Source organism: Coturnix japonica, chromosome 4 (genome assembly GCF_054131305.1).
Source record: "Coturnix japonica strain WE chromosome 4, WE-NBRP24, whole genome shotgun sequence".
In the NCBI taxonomy this organism is placed as follows: Eukaryota; Metazoa; Chordata; class Aves; order Galliformes; family Phasianidae; genus Coturnix; species Coturnix japonica.
Window position 1 is genome coordinate 26,619,691 of NC_140666.1, and position 25,517 is coordinate 26,645,207.

The 25,517-nt window shown below is 39.6% G+C and overlaps 2 protein-coding genes across 7 annotated transcripts in view; one reads left to right on the forward strand and one right to left on the reverse strand.

Moving 5' to 3' along the window:
* Window positions 1-4,568: 4,568 nt before the first annotated feature.
* FGG (fibrinogen gamma chain) lies at window positions 4,569-9,788 on the reverse strand. Its single transcript, XM_015861008.3, has 10 exons — window positions 9,633-9,788; window positions 9,498-9,542; window positions 8,871-9,054; window positions 8,684-8,777; window positions 7,626-7,756; window positions 6,969-7,102; window positions 6,656-6,840; window positions 5,683-5,960; window positions 5,178-5,344; window positions 4,569-4,791 (listed from the first exon to the last, which is right to left on the reverse strand). The coding sequence occupies exons 1-10, from the start codon at window positions 9,717-9,719 to the stop codon at window positions 4,777-4,779; spliced, it is 1,320 nt and encodes a 439-aa protein (XP_015716494.1). The 5' UTR covers window positions 9,720-9,788; the 3' UTR covers window positions 4,569-4,776.
* Window positions 9,789-14,490: 4,702 nt separating this feature from the next.
* Window positions 14,491-25,517, forward strand: part of LOC107313042 (uncharacterized) — a 40,196-nt gene continuing 29,169 nt past the window's right edge. For all 6 annotated transcript variants that reach the window (XR_014945229.1, XR_001554753.3, XM_085544799.1 and 3 more), the window contains exons 1-8: window positions 14,491-14,692; window positions 14,807-14,907; window positions 15,529-15,598; window positions 16,832-16,962; window positions 17,712-17,800; window positions 19,017-19,116; window positions 20,600-20,643; window positions 21,796-21,873. Coding sequence is in view for 4 of the 6 variants with exons in the window: in XM_085544799.1 (XP_085400925.1) it covers window positions 14,524-14,692; window positions 14,807-14,907; window positions 15,529-15,598; window positions 16,832-16,962; window positions 17,712-17,800; window positions 19,017-19,116; window positions 20,600-20,643; window positions 21,796-21,873 (782 nt within the window). In the remaining 2 variants the exon portion in view is untranslated. The remainder of the gene's footprint in view (window positions 14,693-14,806; window positions 14,908-15,528; window positions 15,599-16,831; window positions 16,963-17,711; window positions 17,801-19,016; window positions 19,117-20,599; window positions 20,644-21,795; window positions 21,874-25,517) is intronic.

Genomic DNA, 25,517 nt, shown 5'->3' on the forward strand with positions numbered 1-25,517 from the left:
TGTTATTTGCTCCAGATAAATTTGTACAGCACCACCATGAGAGCAACACCATGTATTCCAGGAAAGAAAAAAAAAAGCATATCAGCTTCAAGCTTGATTTCTTGTAAATTGTTGTTCATCTAGGGTGTATGCGGGTCCTAGCAGGAGCCAGCAATACTTAACTAATGGAAAACACATGTTGTGTGACAGGAATTTAGCGAATACAATCAGGCAGTTGATATTTGAAAAAAAAAAAAGGCATTGCCCTTTCTTTGCAGCTCCATGCTCATGAAAACCATTGGGCCTTCTGAAGCAAGTACTAGTGTAAGAAAGTGTACTATGGTTTGTCAAAGAGAACAAATCCCTGAGGACTGCAGAGCACAGTTTGCGTATATTTCTACAACCGGACATTGCTGGTGCTTGTGTAACACACACCTTGTTCAGCATCATCTTTCTTACACGAAGTTCTTGTAATTCTTTTATGAAATGAGATAGAAATGAACTGTGTGACTTGCATGCATATTTATGAAGAGCACAACAGAGTGGTATTTGAAAATGTCCCAGGAAAATAAAAGAAACAAAAGAAAAAATTAAGTTGAGAATCACTAGATCTTTTTAAGGAGAAGAAAATAAGTAAGTTTAAAATCGCTGTAGTTTGTGTATAGGTATTGATTAAAATGTGTTGCTACTGTGAGGTCTATAACAAGCCATTGAGTTACTGGGGAATGTTGTACATGACTGTCAAATGCTTAAAGATGCTGCCCATCTTAAAAGTTGCTACCACTGTTTTCATTGTTTTCTGCCTTCAGAAGGCTTCATTGACCTCCACGTAAGGTTCACTGAAGTTGAACTGTACCCTTTGTTTCCTCCCATGTCTGGCTTTGCATTGCATGCTTCTCTTGTCTCCGTAAACCCTCTTAGATTAGAACAGAACTCATGTAAACAACACTAACAGTGAGTTGTATTCTCAAGTTATAAGGAACACAGCAGATCGATAGGATGGTGCTACGTTGATTTAAGTCACTGATTTACACCTACACCATCATTTGTATGACTGGAGGTTTCTGTTATATTTAAGGCAAAATCTTACCTGTGCATACTTGGAAAGAAGGTTTTTTGTTGATCTTAATTTCCTACAGCTCCTTTTGTGAAGTGTTCTGTTGAATTCTGTGCAGTGCCACTAATACCACAATACAACAAAATTCTTCTCATTTCAGAAACAGAAGAGCTCAGCTAACTTCAGCAACCCAGGTCTGAGCAGACTCCACATTATCTTTACTGTCTGAGGATCAGCCAGCCATGTCTGTTCTGTCCATAAGGAAGCTCCTGAACTCAAAGCAGACAAGGGTTATGCACATAAGTGCTCCACTGCCATTCTAAGCTATCCTAGCATGTAATTTTGTAAACGTGTTATTTTTATGATTGTGTACATTAGTTCAATGGCACACATACATAGTCCACTGCTAATCTCAGCAGCAAGACTGAAGATGCCTTCCCAGTCTGAGTCCTGTGCAGTTTTGTACACTCTTTTGTAATGGTGCTGTGAAAGAATTATAACAATCTTAAAGAATCATAAAAAGCTCAGACAACAATAAAATGCTTAAAGGGTGAAAAGATCACAACAAGAGGAAGAATTGCAGGACTGTGATGAGTTATTTAAAAGAATAGATTTAAATGAGCTATATGCAACATCTGCCAGTGTCCACATCAAAGTCTCTGCTTGAAGATCACAGCCTTATGCCTTCTGTTCTCAGGAGCACAAGAACTACACATACAATCCCTGTGTGCCCTCCTTGTGTGTACAGTCACGTAGTCTGCTGTACTGTTGTGTCACCTGGGGTGCTCCTGCTAAACGCGCCCTCTTCCTGATTACATTTAACGTGGACAGTGCTGCTGAAATCTGTGTGGTGTTCTCTGCCAACTGTTTAAAATGTCGAAGATTTTCTTACTGTGCTCATCACTCAATTATTCCAGTGCCTACTGTTTATTCGTAGGGCACTACTTTACTTGTTTCACAGCTGCAGAAGCCTGGTGAGAAGGCTAAGTTCTAAAGTAGTTAGTAGCTTTTGGGATCCATTTTGGTACTCTCAGACTTTGGAGTACCCTGTAAGTGCAGACACCACTGACACCAGCTCTAGTTCTCTGCTTAACACAGGAGTTCTGGAGCAGCCAGTTCTAAGATGCCTGAGGGGCTGAGAGGGCCCTCTGATGACCTTCAGTCATGAAAATCTTAAGCTCTGGTCCAAGTAAAACTCAGTCACCAGGTGCAGGAACTGGAAAAAGCTAGCAACTGACCATAAGGATTATGTTAACTAACAGGGCTTTCCTGCTTCATGTAAAGGGGATTGCTGTATGAAGCTGAGGTAGAGGAGGAGCTTCTCAGACTTTCCAGTTCATGGCTGAACCTGTGCCTGACCTTCAGCCTGTACCTTTGCTTTCTTGTTGCAATCATCCAGTCACTTCTCGGTGTGTTTGTTCGTAAAGGTTACAGGCTAAGAGCTAGATAAACTTTGGATTTACCTTTAATTCACGATCAAAGGACAGAAGTGCAGTTTACTGTTTGGCTACCCTACTCTTGGCAGGTTGCCACAGCAATAGTTGGGGAGTCTGGGAGTTAGGCTTGATTTGTGTGCCCAGAATGTGAGCCAGAATGACAGAATCCCAGAATGGATGAGGTAGGAAGAGACCTTTGGATCCATCTGGTCCAACTCCTGCTCCAGCAGGGCCAAAAGGAAAATATTTCTGCTCCCAGTTCGTATGCTTTATGCTACAGTGGTGTTTGACAAACAGGAAGGGTGACAGCAAGCATAAGGTATGAAAGGAAGGCAATGTAGATAGCACCCAAGTCCTGTGATGAAATCTTATAAACTCAGAGTGGGATAGATTTGCCTAAATATAAAGTGCTGTGCTATATTATGTAGGCTATGCTGTGAAGGCCTTCTGCAATTTTAGACATTTAGGAAAGAGAAATAGAACCTTTCAGAATACAAAGTAGAGGCATTAAGTCAAAACACAATATATTCACTTCTCAAACAAAAATACAGACAAAAACTAACAAACAACCCCACAAAACATGAAAGTATTAATTTCTCTCCAAGAGACAGAAGAAACAGAAGATCTGTTCATGTCCCTTTCTGATAGTTCCACAGTTGGAAGCAGTAGAAAAGATCTCTGAAATTGATGGTCTTCTTTCAAGGCCCAGAGAATATAACTGCAGTGTCTGGCAGACCCTGTCATAAGCCCTGCTCAAAATTATTTGTGAGTCCTCAGAACACCAATCAGCAAACCAGATGAAAGAATGAGTCAGTCTTAGTTCTGATTAGCAATCCATAAAATGCCAGATCACACCATTGGAATATTTGCTTTTACAGCAGATTCTCATCAAATAAGGCATTGCAACAAAAAGAGTGGGGGAACTGTTCAGACCTTGAGAATGTGGATTCAGAGATCAAAGTACCAGAGTGGAAAGGAAAACTTCTTAATCCCATGTTGTACGTATATAAATAAAACAACTTTTAAAGTCCTGTCATAGTTGGGGTTAAACTGAAAACAGAAAGTGAAAATGGCTTGGCCATTCAAAACAACTTCAGTATACGCAGTAAGTGGATAGCAGCTTGTTGTGATGTGGACATTCAGACTCAGGGAAAGCAGCTCGGCATCAAACTAGACATAAACCTGCTCACCTCAGCAGGAAAAGTGTCAAGGTGGCATAAATGGCCTTTGAGGTCCATCTTATTCGTATAATGTTTCCCTGTCTCTAAAAAAGCCATTTAAATGTGCTATTGAGAAATGCCAGGTGAACTCCTCGTTATTCAGTGGTAGCTAAAAATAAGGACTAGAGTGCATTTCTTTATAAATAAGCTTGACACATGTAAATACTATTCTAGCTCTCTCTATACATATATTTTGTTGATAAATGTGTCCATAAAAGCAATATGATTTTCTAAACCTCTTACCCATAAATACTCATCAAACATTCTGAGTGATTATGTTCAGACAGCATCTCAAACCCTGCTTTTATTGATCTGTGCTGTCAGCGTGGATCACTGGAAAATTATTACCACACATAGCAAAAGCAAATGGAACTAAAACATAATTAACACTACAATTTTATTTTATTTTTTGGTCTGAAAATGATGCTGAAAACATTAAAATAAGAAGTTAATGAACATAGTATTCAGGTGTAATCCTTGCACACTGTAGTACTATGTGCTATATAGAAAGCCAAACATGTATTTTGAATAATATTTGAGAAACCAATATGCATGCTCTGGAGTAAAATATCTTTGTCACTGATAGTATACTTCCTAACCTGCGGTATGTTTGCTTAAGTGGCTTCAGCAGTAAACTAGGTCCCTTTCAAGTTGCTGTGTACTTTGATCTGTGTCACAAATTGACAATTTCATCAGAAAACAAAGTGAAGGCTGTTGAAAGCTAACCATGTTTTATGGAGAAATAGCTCCAACTCACACTTCTAAATTAAGAGAAGGAATAACTGAACCAGATTTGATCAGAGTACCCTTCCAGCAGTCGCAGTGTTTAGTGTGTTGTGTTTGGTTAACAGTAGAAAATAAATAGCAAGCTCAGCCTTTCTGTAATAATCAAAAATTTATTGGGGATGTGTACAGAAAAAAATAACCATATAAATCGGTAAGCACCGCTCAAGGAAAACCGTTGGGCATTTTATAGTCAATGGTATCTCACAACACTGATGTCCAAACTGTGGAAGGTGAGATAAGTTCAGTGTCACACAAATAAAAGATTTGTTTTCAGATCAATTTTTACTAAATTGTCCCTTTATGAGTCTCCAACCTGCAACAAAAAAAGAAGAAAAAAAGACAGTATTTCAGTGTTCTTCTAAGGAAAGATGAAGTACATAAGACTTGATAATGATATGTTGATAGTGTTTACGCATAATTATACTAATTGGAAATTTAAAGTTCAGCAATTAAAACAAATGAAGACAAAGAATTATTTTTAGTCCTGGGACGATCTACTTATCTATTTGTTAAGAGAAACAATGAAGAGGAAGGTATAACTAAAATCAAAACGCAAATATTTCTGTGACAAAATGGTAAACAAAGCTGATGCCTCTAAGATGCAGTAGGCATAACATTTCAGCTGTCCATGCTCTGTACTTGCAATTATAACCAGATTTTATTGCTATTTTAAATATCTCCTCTGTCCAATGATCAAACCTGCTTGAGGCCTCCTGAGTGTTGCTGTCCATCTATTGAGAGTCTGTTGAATGGGATGATTTTCATTGTAGTTTTCTTCATGGAGTACCATCGGTCACGCCATGTTGCCCATATAATGCCATTGTCATATGAATCTGGGTCACCATCTCTAGCTGAGTACACACCACCTAAAAATAGCAATTTGAGAAAAACATTCAGTTGTTTCTACATGATTAATGTGACCATCCCATTTGTAGTTGTGGTACCAACACCTCTATGGCATCCCTGGTCACACTAACAGGCTGCACACAGTGCTGCTCTCCCTCTCTTTGTTTCTATCAGAACCAAGGATTCCATTTTGGGCTGGAGAACTGCCATAAACAGGTGTTAATATAAACAGTCATTGAAAAGAATGGACCACATCAGCTTTGGAAAAAACAGGTGGCAAAATATACTCAATGTCATTGAAATGTGTTGTACTTGGTTACATTTGTCCATGTGAAAATAGGTACTTAGAATATTTTACCTATATAATATTTTCCATTGAGGTGACCAGCGTGGCATCTGTTCATCCACCATCCAGATCCATCTTGCTCAGCACAGTTGCCCTCAAATTTGTCATTGTCATTATCGTAGGTGCTGAAGCGCATGCCATTATGGTAGGTAAAGGATTTGTCACTTGGATCATCTCCAAAATTAAAGCCATCAAAGGCATCTCCAGCATCACCACCAATAAAGTAGGCATAGGTCAATCTGTACTTGTCTTCTTCAGATCCCACTTTGAATACCGCATAGTCAGCAGTGCTATTAACAGAGGATAATAGTGAGTATAAGCATGCTGCATTCCTAGTATGTTCACAAATGAAATATACACAGATATTAGAACAGCAGAAAAGGGATTTAGAGCATCCTAGCATGTAATTTTGTGAAAGGATTATTGTTAAATGATTGTGCACTGGTTCAATGACAGATATCCAATTTTTGTCATCCACCATTAGATGTATTTTTTGACTCTACTGTTCTTCAGTGATGCACAGAAGACCTACATTATACACCTACATATGTGTTTATCTCCCAAGTTGCTACAGCTTAGGCTTATTCGTGTCATGAGGAAGTTCTTGGTGGGAGGAAGAAATAGGTATCTCAAGAAATAGGAAAGGTAGTAAGCCCTCCTGGAGGACAGAAGACATAAGTGAAGAAATTTTGAAAAGAAGAAACAGATCTATTCTGCCAAATCAACTACGGTTTCTGGCTTGTGGCCTTCCGACATGTACACATGAGGGCTGCTGTCACAGTTGTGAGTTCACAGAATCATAGAATCACCAAGGCTGGAAAAGACCTAAAAGATCACCCAGTCCAACCATTGAGCCCACGTGGCATCTTATGCATCTTGACACACCTAGTAGTGCCATGCTTTTTTTAAATCTGTACAAACTAAAACTACTAGAAAAAGCAGTAGGCTTTAAGATGCCATTTTCAGAGGCTTCATGAGCAAATACCCTTTATTGCCGGACCAGTCCTCCAGCTCTATTCGTAAGGTGTATGGCAGAGTGGACTGCGTAGTTATTAAATGAATCTTTTCATTGCCCAGCCAAAATTCTGTGGTGTCATCTGGAGACAGATGTCCAAATCCTTCCTTGTACTGAACCCAGTTTCTCCGGAAGTCCTCACTCCCATCCAATCTCTGTAAAACAACAACAACAAACCAACCCTCAAAAAAACCCCCACCATGCTGTGTTCTTTAGGTAAGCAAATGAAAACAGCACTTGATGCAATACACTTCCTTATGGTAATAATACCCTGGAGACATACCCTCTGTAATACTGTCCAACCGTTGCCATACGTGTCAATCTCACAGTAGACTAGGAATGACTGCTTAGCTTTTTGAGGCTTGATGAAGTAAAGACCACTTTTTCTGGCACCTTTATTTGCAATATCTTGACAATCTGAAGTAAAGATATTCAAAGGATTGTTACTAATCTAGCTATAGTTGTATCCTCACGTTCTATCCTCACATTTGATATGGTAACTTTCTCAGTGTAAGAAATTCAGTTAATTCAAATATTGTTTCCAAGTTTGTTGTTCAGTCTAAGAGTTTAAATATCATTGCCATTTAAAAAAATAAATAAATAAATAAAAAATGCTGAAGGTCACAAGACCTGTGTAAAATGAGAATGTTCATTTCACATGGAATTTAAGCAACTTACATGCAGAATACAGTCATAGCACCAATTTCTACAGCAACAAAAACAGCACTTCTGGAGCTAAAATTTTCCAAGTGAATAAACAGAATGTGTTCATAAGTTATCTTCCTAAAATTGATACAATCATTGATTCTAAAACTTGCACTCTTACATCTTTGCACGAGTCTATGGCCCTTCAGGTCACAATAACCTCATCACTGCAATGCCAACTGGTAATGCTTGTAACTAAATCAAGCCTCCACCATTCAAGAAACATTTTGTGCACCTCTTCCAGTTGTCTCCAGTATTTCAGCAGTATCCTTGCATGGTTCCTGACAGTGTGACTCAAGCTGAGCAATCTTCTGTTTCAGCTGCGTGATCTTGTTGCTGTTCATTATATGCATATCTGTCAACTGTCTGGAGAGAGAGACACAAAAAATGGCTTGTTTCTTCAGCTGCTTCTTACTGACAGTAATGCATTTTTACCTGCATATATGCCTGACTGAGATAGCATGCTGCTACATATGTCCCAAAAGTGTTGCTTCTTAGCACTGGTATGTAAAGTTGACTAAAACAGCCAAAATGGGAATGTATGTGTTTAATCTCATGTAAAACCTGACTCGCCTCTAATCAGCAAAACTGAAACCAGCAATTAATGCATGATTGTGATGCTGTGGAATGTTTTCCTTTGCTCTCCTTAGCAAATCATAAATCATTCTTCCATAAGTATGGAATTTGACATAAATTACATTAACTGCTTCAATGATTAGAATGTTTAAATTGTATTCGATATAATGCCATAGAAATAGAGATTTTGCTTCGTTCAGGGCAATTAAAATAGACTCAAATTTTAGAAAAGCTAATGATGTTTTCAATTCTGTTTTCAGTGTTGGTTTACTGAAGACCACCACTGAGTTTATAATAACTTATGAATTATACCTATGGAACTGAGCTGATTTTCTCAGATATATGCAGCAAAAATAGTGAGAGTAAATGTTTGTAGAAATATTTCATACGCTCTACAAACTCATATTAATAAAATCTCCATAGCTCATGAAAAAAGAGATTATCAACATCTAACACAGCAAAAGAAACATAAATAAAACCATTCCCAGGCTTCCTCACATTCTTATCGTGTACTTGCACAATTAATGGATAACACCAATGAATCAAGAATGCACTCTCAGATCCACATGACTGTTATGTGTCTTTTAAGTGAACTACTAATGACGGTATCTAATGGTCAACATTAGCTCAAAACCCCTTTCCGAGGAAGCCTTAACTGTTGTTAGTAAAAGAGAAAGAAAATGATTTGGATTATAAAGCGCTATGGGATATACCTACTGTATAGTATTTTCATGAGCCAAAATAGTGTTTTCATATCTGATAATTTCTTCAATTATTTTCTTAGACTTTTGAGTCAAACTCTCAATTGATTCTGTAGAAGAGACAAAGGTATGAAATTATTGCAGTCTGGTGAATTAGAAAAACAAGACAGTGACAATTTGTTCAATAGTTTTTATATACTCACGTGGTAGTGTCTGCTTATCTGAAGGATAGATGGTTTTGATGTGTTGAATCAAATATTCTATCGATCCTGTAGAGTTAACAGCTTGCTGCAGAAGTCTCTCAATTTCTAACAATTCACCATCCGTAGTGAGACGGTATTTGTTAAAGAAATCTGCAATGCCACAAGTTGTGGGGCAGTAGCTACCCTAAAGAGAAAAGAATAGCAGTGGATAATGTTTCAGTAGCAAAAATGGACAACAGAATATTTGGGCAGGAGAACGATTTGTACAAATGATTGCAGGGAAAAAATTGCATAGACATTTGCCTCTGTCTGCAGTACTACAGAATTTGTAGAGAGGTTGTAGTTTCTCACTGTATATATATCCACACATAGAAAGAAATTTGTACACAGTGTTACTTGTAGTGTCTTTAACGCACTTTTATCAGCAGCGTAGCTGCCTTTTTCAGCAAATGTTTGCCGTTACCTATCAAGAAAAGGTTTAAGCATATTGCATTTGATGAGCTTTGAAGCAAACAGTGAGGTTCTACAATGAGAATGCAATGAGAAGATACAAATGGCAGTTATTAAGTAGCGTAGGCAGGCTTTGACTAGACTCTTAATGTAAGAGAAAACGGATCTGATACTTACAAATCGCTCATCTAGTATGCAGCAGTTTTCTCTGGTAGCAATGTACTGGAAAGAAACAAGACCACTTTCAGTGAGTTGTCTCCAGAAGCATTCTCAGCACTGACACATTTTCTAACACTCTGCACCTTCACTTACCGCCATGCTGGTGGAGAAAAGAATGGAGAGGAGATATCCCAGAGGCACCCATCTGCCCAGCTTTAACCCCATCTCACTGGGTGCCATCTGTACTGTCAGCAGCCGAAACAGTTCTCCCCAGCAGCAGAGGCAGCACCTTTATGGGCTGCCAGCTTTGGCCTCAGAGCAGAGCAGCAGAGGTTTAAGGGAGCAGTTGGAGATGGGGGCGGGCACAGTGAGGTAGCGGGAAGAGGTGGAGTAGGGGATGAGGTGGATTCCCAGAATTTGCACACATCTCTTACTCCTCCCATTTGCAGAACTCGCTTTCCACTTATCTGCTTTGTCTCTGTTACAGCCAGGTCTTAAAGGAGGCAGAAAGGTGAAAAACAGTGTGCAGAAGCTGTAACTCAAGCATAAGCAAATGTACACATGGCTTTTGGGTGAGGGCAGGCAGAGTAGTCATTTAACTAGCATAGGGAAAAGCAGAGGTAACTACCTAATTACATGTAAACACCTATCCATAGCCTAAAGTTAAACACTATTTCATGGTTGTATAATACCTTCCTTCCACAAAGCAGAACACACTTTTCAAAGGCATTCAACATCTTTCTTCCTATTTGGCAGATGACAAAACTCAGGCAGAGAGAGTTATAAGGCCATGCCAGGCAGTGGAATATCTGGAGAAGCAGCCCATGTTCTCTCTCACAGGCAGTGAAAGCATGAATCTTTTCTGCCCTCTAATTTAGGAAGTCTGTGTGAATGACTTGGATCAAAGCTTCCTTGCTGGGAGCTAAACATGCCATCCCTGGATCAAATCTTTCCTTTCCAATCACCACAAGTTTAGAAAGAACATTTGCAGATAAAAATGCTGTCTTCAGGGACAGTGACTGGCTCCAAGTTTGTGCTGGTACTCTGCCAGAAACCGGGTCAGGTTAAATCACAAATGTACCCTCCAGGGCAGATGGGAACACTACAGTGTTTGGGACAGAATGCAACTCAGGTATCCCTTGTTCTTTCATGGAGCAGACTCTTCTCCTTTGTCACTAAAAATAGTCCACGTAGATATGAAACTTTTTCAAGGGAATACTTCATCATGGAACGTGGTAAAATTTGTCCAGCATCCCCAGATAAGAATTTCAGGATTCTGAAAAGATGACAACAGTCAACCCTGACAGAGAGCTATATTCGTTAATTTTGAGAAAATATTCCTAACATTTTAGGATTAAAATGTGACAAGGGCTGTGATAAAATAATTTCAGCACATAATGCGATAATTTTTGCTGAAGTTACCAGTATCTGACATAACAACAATAACAACAACAAAGCTTAATTGCTGTAGATAGTTGGTTAATCGGGTCTGAAAAACAAGAGAATCATTATGAACTTTCAGTGTGGCTCTTGTCTTACATAAAATCACCACATAGATCTACATTCGTGAAGAAATCAATATAAATAATTTATTTAATCATTACTAAATATCTTTATGCTGCACTTATAAGAGCTGTCCAGTTGTAGTTTTGGTTGTAACCTCTGGTACTTCTTAGCAGAAGATGTAAATATTTAAGCCTCACAACATTTTTGTTTGTTTTGCTGATTACATGGTCATGGTGTGGCCTTGAGTAATGAATCCCTTCATATCTTTGCTCCCTTCTCTTTCTTCCCATTAATTCACATTGCATGGTTTTGAAATGACTTTTTCCCACTTTTCATTAGGTCAAAACCAGTAAGTGTTCTAACATGAATCGTCAGGGTAGTCCTCTCCTCACTTTTGTAACATATTCTCATTTAGTCCCGGCAGCATAAAGCTGACCCATTTACAAAACAAATGTGTTAGAGACCTGGATTTACCCTTCAGTGTGCCCGACATATATTAGTAATGTTGTCAGCTTTTTTTTTCCTTTCCGGTAAGCTTTTTTCCTGATTTGCTAACAAATGAGGAATGATTAACACCACAAAGGCAGAATGGAGTGTTCTCAATTTCAGTTTAACTTTTCCTCACTGTTTATTTTTTATGTGATAAAACCAAATCAGTATTTGTTTAAAAGTGTCTTGTTCGATTCAATTAGTATTTTTGTCAAACAGCCACTGGAAAACTATCCAGTGCCTTCCCGTTACTCGCAGTAAATCACAGAAGCACAGAAGAAATATGCATGTATTTGTAAATCTGTTCCTGAATAGCAGATTGTTCTTATGACTGCCTTTGGAAAACAACGATTTTCCAAATGTATGACTCACATGTATGTGTCTTAAGAATCTAATATGAAATTTCAGTTCATAAAATCTCAGAAACGCTACAGTGATCCAACACCTTTTTGTTGTTGTTTTAATGGAAACGTGAATGTAAAAATAAGTACAAAAAAATAAATGTTAAAAACCTCAAGAAGTAAATATAGAAAATAAAAAGCCTGTTTTGCTTTGCAGCTTATCACAAATATGTACCGCAATGCTTCTACTACTAACAAGCTTCTTTGCTAGGTCAACTAATGACCAAGTGATAATTATGATGAGGAACAGAGATGGTTAAAATGCTGCCTAGTGTTTATGTTATGCTTCTGGTATGTTAGGAAACAAACTGCTTTACAAATAGCAAAGTGAAAATGAAAAAAAAAAGGAAAAGGTTCAGAAAGTCATCTTTCTCTTTCACTATTTGAGTCATAGGCAAAAGGCAAATGGCAACATTTTTAGCCAATTCAACAGTCCACTCTGTGTAGTGGGTATTCTTTCAGCCTTCCTGAACAGAAATGCCTAGAGGATTTGGGTCCCCAAATATTGGCTGCCAGATGCTCTGCATGGGAGAGGCTCTTATTTCTTTCCACTTATGAAATCAGCACAGACATGGGCTATGCTTCTGTTCAAATGAGGATGCAAAGAGTTCTGTTCCCTAGAAAGCTGAGCAAGGAAAAATATGAAATCCACATCATTCACAGTATGGTTTCATTTGGAGTGCTTTGGAAAAAAATACAGAAGCTATTTTGCTGCATGCACAGCATGGATGCAGAAATAATAGTTGTGTTTTCTTGCTTTTAGGTTTTTCCAAGTTCCAGAGCACAGGATGTAATACTTCAATGCACTAAAAATCCTGCAAACATACTGGATGATGAGCTGGGATCAGCTAAGAATCATCTCTGGGCCCTGAACAGCTTGTGCCTTAAATAAGGATTATTAGGTGCAACACTGCAAATTCTCTCCCTTTACTGATTTACAGGGACCGTTTTCAGCTGTTGATACACTTAGAAAAGGTTGGCTTTTAGACTATCTGCAAAAGAGAGATTGCAATGTATGCTTTACCTTGAAGGGAAGAGCAGTGAACTCCATTTGTTAAACAAAAGCATTCACTAATTTGTGGGAATAAGATAAGTAATAAATTCAAATATTTGCTGAATATTTTGAAATTTGTCGAGAGGACAGAACCTCAATAAATGACAAATAGAACCTCCTTTATAAACCAAAATATTTGTTGGTGTCCGCCGATAGCTTTGTTTTGGAGAGGAACTTATTTGCGGTGGCATTAACAGACACATAGCAAAAATGTGATACATTTCACAATTAAAATGGAGCCCGTGAAATGCATTGCTTGTACTGTCTTGAGGGCAGAGGAAACCTGACAGAACAGGCTTATTTGCTTAGGAACAATGTAGTCTGCACTATCCTGCTAGTAATTCAGGATGGTGGTAGGAGAAGGATTAATCTCACATTTCCTTTACACATCACCTGTGCCTCACGCACAAATCAGAACCTTTATCTTTCTCCAACGTAAAACCTAAAGCCACGTTATCTTCTTTCTTACAGTTTATGACAGCAAAATGTGTCTTACAAGCTGTGCACTAAGCAATAGAGGAAGGGGATGTAGGTCCTTACCACACAATAGAACTATGGCATTTACTTGGATTAAGCTTTGTCCCTTAACCAGCGAGGAGAAGTTTTAACTTGTACCTCTGTTAGCATTGCACACAGACTTGTTGCTGACTGCCAGCTTCACTCCAAATCACACAGTGCCACCTGACGTCCTCAAAGAGCAACACTTTCTGCAATCTGCAATCACAGAGAGGACAAAACCTCAACATTACGGGACATTGCTTCCCAAGTCTACTATAGAAGAGACAATGCGAATGACTTGCCTCTGCTTTCATCAAAATCACAGAATCACAGAATTATCAAGGTTGGAAAAGACCTAGAAGATCATCTAGTCCAACCATTACCAATACTTCCAGGCTAAATCATATTCCTCAGCACCACATCCAAGCGTTTCTTGAACACTCCCATGGTCAGTGACTCCACCACCTCCCTGGGCAGTGCATTCCAATGCCTGACTACTCTTTCCGAAAAGTAATACTTCCTAATGTCCAGTCTGAATCTCCCCTGATGCAGCTTAAAACCATTCCCTCTAGTTCTATCAATAACCCTAATCTCTTATGTATAAGGAGTCAAGCGTTGCTGCTCCTGATGGAACTGGCAGGAAACTCAGTGGAAACATTTGTATCAGTGCTCAGGTAGTATTAAACCACAAACACTGGGCTGCAGCTGCAAGAAAGGCAGCACAGAACAAAGCAGGAAATTCTATAGGCTGTCGTGCGTCTCCTGTTCACCTGTGCCTTGAATATTGCGCTTGTCCCTACACACCAAAAAAGTTGGTGTTAAAACAGGAATGAGCCCAGCAACAGATAGCGAGGTTGGTCATGGGTTTGGACCTACTTCAGCGGGGGAACAGTGAGTTAGCAGGCAGGAAGGATGGATGATCGGGGGTTGGGAGGGTGGCGGGGCTTGTCTTGATTTAAAGAAAATCATCTTGAAACCAAATGGAGACGAACTACAGAGCGGGGAGGCAGCGCCACCTGCCGGCTCTTCCCCGCAGGTCGGGGCCTGAGCCGGAGTCCCGGGCGGCGCCCTCCAGCCCGTTGCCGCAGCCGCCACCATGAGCTTCGCCGCGCTGCTGAGGCTCCGCGGGCCGCGGCTGCTGCGGCCGGTTCCCCGCTCGCAGCGCTGGAGCCGGCGGCGCCGTAGCAGCTGCGGTGAGCCTCCGGCGGGCGCCGCGGTGCGGATCGGCTGTGCCTCGGGCTTCTGGGGGGACACGGCTGCCGCGGGTAGGTGTCCGCAAGGAGCCGGGCCCGGGTGGATCCCGGAGGCCCCGTTGTATAAGCGGCTGCTACAAGGCCCAGCGGGGAGTGGGGTTAACGGAGTCTTATCCTTGCTTGCAGTGCCGCAACTGCTGTATGGAGGGAAGCTGGATTTCCTCGTCTTCGATTACCTCTCCGAGATCACCATGTCGCTGCTGACGGCGGCCAAAGCCCGTTCTCCCGTGAGTAGCGGCTGTCGGCGTACAGCCGGCTTTAGCAGCAGGGTCGGGCTCCGCGATGCGGATGTGTAAAAGCAGGTTGATCACTGCCCTACAGGGCTAAGGAAAAGCCAAACAAAACCAAGCACCACACAGACTTGTGTAGAACCAGTCTCTGGCACAGCCAGACAGGAACTGCTAATAGTAAGAGGAAAGGGATTTATTTTCTTCCTCTCCAGCAGGAGTGGGGTGAGATGCTCAGGTTTAAAAGTCCAGTTTGGAAGTAGCTTCGTGACCTTTGGTAAGGTGAGTTGGAAGAGAAAATACTGGAGATGGTGATGGGAAACCAGTCTTCTCTTTCTACCCTGTGTCTTACTGGAGGTGATGCGTCTTTGGCCCCAGCCTGGGACTGGAGACAGAGACAAGCCACAGATGCAGTCGGCCTCTTCTGGTTCTTTGGCTGCTCAGCTAGAGTTCATTCTTGCAGGAACCTGGAAAGATAAAAAAGAAAGAAATAGATGATCCAGCGCTGTTGTTGGCCAGGGTCTGGTGTGGTGGTGGGGGCTGGCACCTCCAACCAACATAGTGGGCACCGCTATGGCCCTTCCACTGGCCCTTCCAACCCCTGTGGTTCTGCGATTGCAGGTGCTGGGTTACACTCCGGATTTCGTCTCCACTGCTATGGCTCCATACATAAAAGATATTCACAGGAAAGGTACGCTCCTCTTCGTCTTCCCACCTTAACGAAGTGCAGCCGCAAAATGAGTTTTGTGTGGGTTGCGTTCCTGTAAACAGCTGTTTGTCACACCGGTGTTGTGCTGCCTTATGGACATAACCTCAAAAGAAGTGCTCGTCTGGTGGTAGAATCTATATAGGCACATATGAAATGCTTGCCTGTAATTATAAATGCGTTTGCATGTCTCCAGGTAATTCTTTTTGTAGCTTTAGTTTGAGAAGGGAAAATATCATGTTAAGATATCTAAATCTCATGGCTTAATGCAATCTAAAGATTTGTCAGCTTTCCAAAGTAGTTCATATACTTCTGTTTTCCTAGTGCAATTCTTTTTGTTTATATGACTACATCTTTACAACTTACTGAGTTCGAGTGAAAGAGATGAATCGTTTCCTCTAAGCACCCAGTACCACGCTAATGTACTGGAATGCAGAGAAACATCTGTTTGTGATAAAGTGAAGTTGTTTGGAAAGTATGAGTGCCTTAAAAGTTTGTTCTCCTGTGTTGTACCTGTAGGAACAGGCATGATGCTGTCACTTCCTCATCATGTTTGTCTCGGTGGTCGCTTTCACCTTTCTTACAGGAAGGGAAGAAGATAATTGTAGAATCGTAGAATCACCAGGGATGGAAAATAGCTCTGAGATCATCCATTCCAACCAGTATTTCCTACTAAACCATATCCCTCAGTACAGCATCTAAACATTTATTTTATTACACCTCAAGGAACAGTGGGGTCATCCACATCATAAAGTCTGTCTACAACAATTAACTGTTCTGAAGACAGTCCCTCATTGGCTTTGTCTGATCCTTTCATTTTACAAACATATTGCGGCTCAAGACTTAACATAGCATTTTAGGTTGGATATTAGGAAAAACTTCTTTACAGAAAGGGTGGTTAGGTACTGGAATAGGCTTCCCCAGGGGGGTGGTTGAATCACCATCCCTGGTTGTGTTTAAGAGCCGTTTGGATGTGGTACTCAGGGATATGATTTAGTGTAGGGTTTTTAGAGTTAGGGTACTGGTTAGGCTGTAGTTGGACTTGATGATCTTCAAGGTCTTTTCCAACCTGGGTAATTCTATGATTAATATTTCACTTGATTAGATGCCTCAGTACCTTGCAAAGCTTGTATCTTGCTTGTCTTTCTGCTCGCTTTGAGTTGTTGAAATATAAGTGATTGTTAATGCTTCTGGGCTTGGTTCATCCTTTTCATGAAGGTGTTCGAGTCATCAGTAATGCGGGTGGAGTGAACCCCCTGGCTTGTGCAGCTGCTCTTCAGGAGGTGGCAGAGAAGGCAGGCGTCGATTTGAAAATAGCTGTTGTTACTGGAGATGACATAATGAGTGAGGTATGGCACTTCGCCCTTAGGCTTTGAAGGACTGTGCAAGTTTTCTGTATAGAGAAAAAATTGGCCTGAATTTATTTTTTGCCTCTTTCTGTAGTATCTTTGTTCATATAATGAATCATAGAGTGGTTTGAGTTGGAAGGGACCTTTAAGACCATCTAGTTCCAACCCCTCTGCTATGGGCCTCCCTCTTGACCAAGTTGTTCACAGCCCCATCCAGCTTGGCCTTGAATGCTTCCAGGGAGGGAGCATTCACTGTTAAAAGCATTTTCAATTTCTTAATGCACAGGTAATGATGAAGAAGGTTAAGTTCAACTCCTTATTTGCAAAGCACGCGTATGCCTCTCTGGGAGCTTAATGTGCTCTGAAATTAACTGCTTTGAGCTGCAGAATTATCTTTGACTTCTGGCCACATCACCATTGCTGTTGCAGTAGACATTTCTGCTGGCAAGGTTTGACTTGCTCAGTCTTACAGGAATTAAAGGTGATTTGAACGCCTAAGGAGTATGCTGCTTTGTGGTTGTTGATCATCTTTGGAAGGAAAAGCATTCTTTAAAATCTTTATTTTCCAGCACTCAGAAAAATAAGTGTCAGAGCTTCTGGTCATTGAACTGATTTGTGTTTTTTGTTAGTTTTAATGATAATACTTCTCTTAGAGTTGCTGTGAAACGAATCTGTTGTTTGATAGTAATGAAAGTTTTACAGTAGATGCTACAAAATACTCATCAATGTGGTGGTTTGTTTTCTAACAGAAGGAGAACCTAAGAGGAGCTGGCATCACTGATTTAGAAAGTGGCAAACCATTTCCAGAGAGCATTCATAGCATGAATGTGTATCTTGGGTGAGTTACTTTAACAAGTTATTTTTTGAATGGAAAGATAACTTTTAGTATGTTACTTGGTTTGCAAGTAGAACTGCTTGGGCACTTAAGGTTCATCTTCTTATGATTCAAGCAACTAGAAAATATTTTCTTCTTCTAACCTGTAAATGGACTTTTATGTTAGAACCTTGCCAGTTGTGACTTTAGTGTTACGTCTCCTGAGAATCCTCAGGTTTGATTCAAGACAAAGTTGCCGTAATTGCAATTAGTAAAACTATTTTTTCCAAAAGTGGAACATCCTGTCACTGCATGGTACAGTTGCTAAGGATTGCCATTGCGTATGGCTCTGATTTACTAATGGAAGCTAAAACAAGTGATTTTTGACCTTGCTTTACTTCTGTATTTGTTTCAAATAAACAGAATTTCTTTATGGGCCCCTTCATCTGGGATGCATTGAAATCTAAAGCTATTATCCAGCTTCTTAAATCACAGCTTCATAATGTACATTTTTCTCTTATAACATCTACATTGGATGCTTACTTGTATAAATGTCTCTCTTGGTTTATATTTATATATGTGTGTGTGCGTGTGTATATATATATATAAAACAAATCAACTTCATAGTATGCTGGATAAAATTAAGTTCTGTAGATAATTAAAATAATTTTTTAAATTCCATAAATTTAGTTATGTTTACAGTTTGATTCTTGGTTCACTGCATCAGCTACATCTGAAAAATTATTGTTATAGATTATGAAATATTTCTTCTGTCCCCCCTGATTTATGATCTGTGAGTTGAGTTCATGTGTTTTTTTCAGTAAGATGCAAGCTTACTAACTGACTGCTTTTTAGATGTAGTTACATAACTTACTTAGTATCCCATAGAAACCCATTTGCATTTCTCACATAGCCACTACATAATGCTATGCTCAGTAGCATGAGTCGTTTTACTCTGAAAAACACTTTGGATTTTCTATTACTGATAATAGAAGTGATCCTCTTTACGTTGTGTTTCAGGGCATTTTGTATGAATGTCCAGACAAGTCTTTCAATTCTCATGAAACTGATTGGATATACTGATGCTTGCTTTTGAAAACGTTAACAGTTGCCTAGTTGTTGTATGAACAAAGCTGATTTCATGCAGACTCATTAAGTGATTCTTATTTTGTTTGTGATGGGGAACTGATTTTTAAATGGTGTGTTAAAAACTAAGAATGCATATTGATTTTACCTTTAGGGCAAGACCAATAAGCAGAGCTCTTGACCTTGGGGCTGATATTGTAATCACTGGTAGATGCGTCGACAGTGGGATTGTATTAGGACCACTCATTCATTCTGTAAGTACAAGTTATTTACAAGGCGATGATGAACAGAAGCTCTTTCATTCTTGTTTCATTTTATTTTTTGCGTGCACACATGAAATTTTGCTACCTTTTCTCTGCTACTAAAACAGAGACATATTTGTTCTTAAGTATCATGAAATTTGAAACTATTTCAATGAAGCGTAGGGAGCTTTGCCACGTTTCACCAGCGTTTCACTCTTGTTTTTGGGTTGTTTTTTCCCCAGCTTTAAAATTTAATGTAAGGTTAAGGAACAAATGTATTTTCAGTACCGCAAGGTGGCAGTAGTAGATCTGGTTTTCTGTGGTGGGGGATGTATGGTCTTTTTACGGTGAGTAATTCCCATTCCCCGTGACTTAACAAAGATAACAGAGTGGCCTAGTAATGACATCCACCAGCTTCCTCAGCACCTGCAGGTGCCTCTTATCAGTACCCATGTTATGGATGTCCAAATTGCTAAATTGGTTCTTAACCCAGTCTTAATCAACTGGGGCAAACTCCTTGTTTCTGTCTTCCTCTGGAGCCTCAGTATGGAGCTTCTCAGGACAGCCTCCAGCAGTGTAGACAAAGGCAGCATTTTGTAACTCAGCATTCTCTGCATCTTCTGTCACCAGGGCACCCAGCTCATTCACCGGTGGGCCTACAGTGCTTCTGGTGTTAGTTTTATCTGCAGTGTATTTGCAGAAGCCCATTCTGTTGTCCTTGAGCCCTCTTGCAAGTTTTAATTCTAAAGAGGCTTTAGCTTTCCTATTTGCCTCTCTGTATCCTCTGACAACAGTCTTGTATACCTCCCATGTTGCCACTCCCTCCTTCCATGATCTGTAGACTCTCCTCTTCCACTTGAGTTTGCCCAGCAATTCCCTGTCTTGACTTCCCACCTGTTAGTATGCTCTGATCTTGAGCTTGGAAGAAGTGGTCCTTGAATGCTAACCAACTATCTTGGGTCCCTTTACCTTCAAGTACCATGTCCTGTGGGATGTCCCCTAGCGATTGTTGTCCTTGCTGAAGCCCAGAGTTGTGATTCTACTTTGTATTCTGTTCCTGCCACATGAGATTCTGAACTCCACCATCTCCTGGTCACTGCGACCACGGCTGCCCTCAGCCTTCACCTCTTCAGTCAGACTCTCCTTGCTAGTGAGAACAAGGTCCAAGAAAAATATACATCAGGGAAGTTTCTGTTATGTTGATTGTTTTTGATTTATCTCTTGCTTTTTATGCTTTGCTTACATTAAAAAAAAATAAGCTAGACTTTTTTGAACAGGGTGTGACTTTAAGAATTTATATTTTTGAGAGGTCTGGTACTAAAAATTTCGATGAAAACTGAAATACATCAGAGTATTTTCACAGATTTACTGCTTAGCAACTCAAACACACCTACAGCTCCTACCATTAGCTAGATTGTTCTTGCTGCAGTCAATGATAAATATATTGTTAATCAAATCAGTCCGTATAAGTAATATGTTTGTATTTCTCTTCTAGTTTGGCTGGAACAGGGATGACTTTGACTTGCTAGCAGCAGGAAGGTAAATGATATAAGAAGAAATGGGTAAATCTGTATTTCATCTTGTATAATGCCAGAATAATGATTTTTTAAAGCAGTTTGGGAATTTGGATATTATTACTGAGCTCATTTATTAGAAAGTTACTCAAAATGAAGGTTTTGGTTATGGTTCTTTAAGGTTTGCCTAATACTCTTATGTTTAAAATGGAAATTTAAGCACTATTGTTTTGGAACCAGCTCAGTAAAATAAGAAGAGAAAATTACTGATTTGACAGGTTAACTTCCTCTCTGTTTTGTGAAATCTCATGGTACAGAACAGCGACTCCTGCTTTTTCTGTTTGTCCATCAGTTTGAGTAGTTGAGGTTGACTGCAACTACTGTCTTCAAAGATATACCGAAGGAGTCCTGGTCATAGGTCAGCATCCTTACCTGCTGTAGCAGAAGCTGAATATGAATAGCCCCACTTGCAAACCCTAGCTATAAATTTTAAGGTTAGGAATCTGTTGCAGAAAGTGCTAGGTAAAATCCTGTCATCTAATTTCATTTTTCTGCATCATCATACTACACTGAAGTCCATTAAAATGTGTGGCTACTTAAGTAACCTGACTGCACCTAGTAGTAGTGGTGTTAGACCACCTATTGCTAGAGAATTATTGCAGAAAGAAACTCCAGCTCTGCTGACTTGGAATTGAAGTCAGTAACTAGTTTTGAGAGATCAAGATTTTGCCTATAATTCTCTCACACACTTATGAAATACCACAATTAAAGATTTGAAAGTTATAATGTGTTCTGTTCAAAGATATCCTTCATGCTGTGTGAGATTGTACACCTCTTGATTAAAAACATGTCTTGCGTGTTTTCAGTTACAATGTGAAAAGCTAAAATACTGACTGTAGATCAATACTTTTTGAAATGACTCACAAAACTCGATTTTTGGTGGAACATACCAAACATTTTTTCATATGAAACTTTACACTTTTAACCTCTTCTTAGTCATCTTGCAGAATTCCTACATATATTTATTGTCAAGTTTATAAACAAAACTCTAGGGAGGAAAAAAATGAGCATGTTCTAAAATGTCGCTGTATTTCCATCGTATGATTACATTTTCAGACGGGATTTGTGATACATCCTTTTACAGAATATTTTGTTTGAACACCTGCTGTTTTCCCAGCCTTGCAGGTCATCTTATTGAATGCGGTGCTCAGTGTACTGGTGGAATATTCACTGACTGGCATGTGGTACCAGACTGGTAAGTAACTGTGACAACACCATGTATGTTTGTAGTAAACCAAATCATAGAATGGCTTGAGTTGGTAGGGACCCCAAGAATCATCAAGTTCCAACCCCTCTTCCACAGGCAGGGTCAGATATAAGGTCATATGTTGTAAAAATCAGTTTCTCATTCATTCTACTGATAGAATGGCTTCGTTTGAAACATCATCTGCCTCCAATCCCCTGCCATGGGAGGAGTGTGTGTGTGTAAAGGAAAGGACAGTGAGGATATTTGAGATGCTAATTTGTCAGTCTTCAGTTAGATCAGAGCTGTGCATTGTCCAGTCTCACACAGCTTGCTTTGTCAGGGATGACAGAGACCTCTCTTGCTACATATTCCACTCTCCTCCTTTCCTGTATGTCCCACTTTCCCAGTTTTGAACTGTCGGTGTCTGCATATACATTACTGACCTTTGAAAAAGTGTTACGTACATTACTTGTGTTCAAGTGTCCTGGATGAGACCCGCTTGTTAGGTAGGTCTGTCTGCCTGCTGAGAATTGCCATGAGGAAGGACTCATGTAGTCTGCTTTTAATTAACTTGTTTTTAAGAGTAGCTTAGAAGCAGCTGGGGAGCGTCTTTGACACACAATGAGTGATTCTCCAGTTGCAGTTTATTCCTGTTTTCCTTATGATGAAAGGAAGGAGTCTTGATTTGTGCACTGTCTATCAAAGTCAGTGCAACCTTTACATGATCGAGAGCTGAAGAACTGTGCAAAAGATACAGGAGAAAAGGATGGGTTTCATTTGGCTCTGGTCCTGCAGGGACCCACAGGATACATTTTTCCTATTAAAAATCTTGGTAGCTATGTACTTTTGAGGATTTTTCTATCAGAAATGGCAGTTGTAGGCTCTTGTTTGTAGCTAGTGAAAATACATAGTTGATAGCAGTGACTGTTGAAAAATGGTGTTTTGTACCTGAGAATTTGCTCTATGAGAAAACGTTATTCTGTTCTTTGTATTTGTTTTAGTTTGTGTAGGAATAAACAGGAGGCATTACTTTGGGAGTGCTCCATCCATTATGAAAGCTCATGGTTTACAAGTAGATGAATTTTCCATTTGATAGCATAGTAGTAGCCTGAATGTAAGTTAAAGAAACTCAAAGGTATGAATTTTTCTGATTATTTGGTCAACCTGAATCCATTTTCAGTGTGCGCAAATCTATATAGTCAAATTCATAGCTTCAATAATGTTAAAAGTTAGGAAACCTGCTGACTTCAGTATAACTTGAATAGCCACTAGGTTGATAGAGCTCTGAGTCTGTTAGTGATTTGTACTTAGTTTTAAAAGAGCTACATTTTTAAATCTTCTGAAAGTAAACCTGTGTAATCTAAATCTCAATAAATCAGACTATATACGATATGTGAGGTTATATCCACATCAGCCCAGTGGAGTCATTAAATGTGGGAAGAAGAAAACAGATTGAAATGTCTCTTGTCATTAGTATGTGAAAGGCACCTTAATTTCTCACCACCATGAGAACACATGTTCATGCATCTGAGAATGCTTGTCATTCATGTCTGCAGGCAATTACTGGACCTTTACATTAGAGCTGAAGGATATTTTCACAATACTTAGACTATTCTCTAGTGAATGCTAGAAGGCAACCTCTCTCATTCATTCACATTTTATTGCAGAAGGTAGGTTTGGTTTTGAACAGTAGTCAAGTTGCTGTTCAGTCTTTGGCTGCTAAAGCAGATCTAAGTGCACTGCTAATAAAGACTACTGGTTATGAGTTACAGATAGATAGATAAAGTTTTAGGCCTATGAAACTTAACTACTTGTTGTTTCCAGTTAGACAAAGGCTGCTTGAGTCATTCCTTATGTGGATTATCTGATGCTTAGCAGGGAAAATTGAAGGAATCATTGAGTTTGTAGATAACTAATAAACATTCTTAAATTACTGTCTGTAAGTAAATGCTGTCAAAAAAGACCCCTACTCTTTTTATGTTATTTGTGCAGTAATATATATTAGGTGAAGAACAGAATTGAGTAGCACATCACTACTCCCTATTTAATCTCTAGTGCATGGCACTCAGGGAATTCATGCAGTGTCAGAATGGACTGTGATGTCAGAAGTATATTGATAATGCACAGCTTTGTATTTCACTTTAATTAATCCCAAACGTTGCTGTCTCATTATTATTTAGTGTCAGTGGGTGACTAGTGCATTGTTTTGTTTTGTTTTGAAATGCAGGAGAGAATAAGCTTATGCTGATCAGTAAAATAATCATTTTGAGGAGATGATAATCACTGAAATTTTGCCCTAAGCCAAGAGTGTACAGTGGTTGAGACTTCATAATCCTTTGGCCTGGGATAACCAAAAGGGTAAGTCAGTAGTTGTAGTCTCTTAAGGGCTGGATCCAGATTATTATTTGGGACTTGCATGCTGGATTCTGTTCAAGGCCCAGATTAAGCAGTGTGGTTTGCCTTTTTGTCTGTAGCATCATCTATTCCACGCAGCTGAAACTGCCTGGTAGTCTGGCCTGAGATTCTCAAGGCATTTAGTGTGCACATGCAATGTATACTGTGAAATGCCCTAGTTACAGGAGGTAGGTGTTATGATCAGTAAACTTTCTTAAAACAGGGGGTGCAGCAGTGCTTGGGAATTGTGTTGGTACCTCCATGTAGATATGCATGTGTGTAAGCTATCCAAAAGCATGTGCTGACCTTGCTGGGCACAGATTAATAGTTTTGAATGGGTTATATAAACATTTCTGAAAGTGGTAGCAATTCTTACTTTTTGCCCAATAACACTGAGTCTAAAATAGGTGTCCAGGGAGTTGAGACACATGGTTTAGAGTTCACCTCAGCTTAATGTTTGTTGAGTCATCCAGGAAACTGCATTGTCTATAAAGCTAAACGTTGATACCAAAGCTGGCTTGGACCCTGGTCTGCTTTCATGTTGTATGTAGTACTGTGGGTTCTTTATCTTTCTTGTGATCTTCTGCTAGTGAATGTACAGTAGTATGCTGTCCTATCTTTTACTGCCAATAATCAGAAGGTGGCTTCTTCAGCAAAACCAGTCTGGGGCCTTTGTTACCCTTGTAGTCAGTGAGGAGTTGTTAAATCCTCCTCTAAACAACTGGAATGAGTTTCTGAGGATTAGTCCTAGCTTGGATTTATTCAGCTCTGTGGCTTGCTAATATAATATAATTATAATATATATATATATATGTATTAGTTGTTAAATACCAAAAATGCAACTCAAAACACATTTTGGATGAAATGATGTTTGTTATTCTCTCATTTTGCAAACTCATGTTCATTATTCTTTCTGTATTTTAACTACTAAAAACTGCTCAAAATGTATCTGGTTGCCCAGAGAAGCTGTGGATGCCTCCTCCCAGAGGTGTTCAAGGCCAGGCTGGATGGAGCTGTGAGCAACCTGTCCTAGTGGAAGGTGTTTCTGCCTATTGCAGAGGGTTGGAATGAGATTGTCCTTAAGGTCCTTTCCAACCCAAGCCATTCTATGATTCTGTCACTAAATGGCTGCAGTTCTTTTATTAAGAGTGCCAGTTCACTCTCTGCCACTTTGGATATTGTAACTGTTGTTGACTACTAGCAAAGTTTATTTTATGAGGGCACATTTTAATATGAGTTGTTACTGACATCTCTGAGGC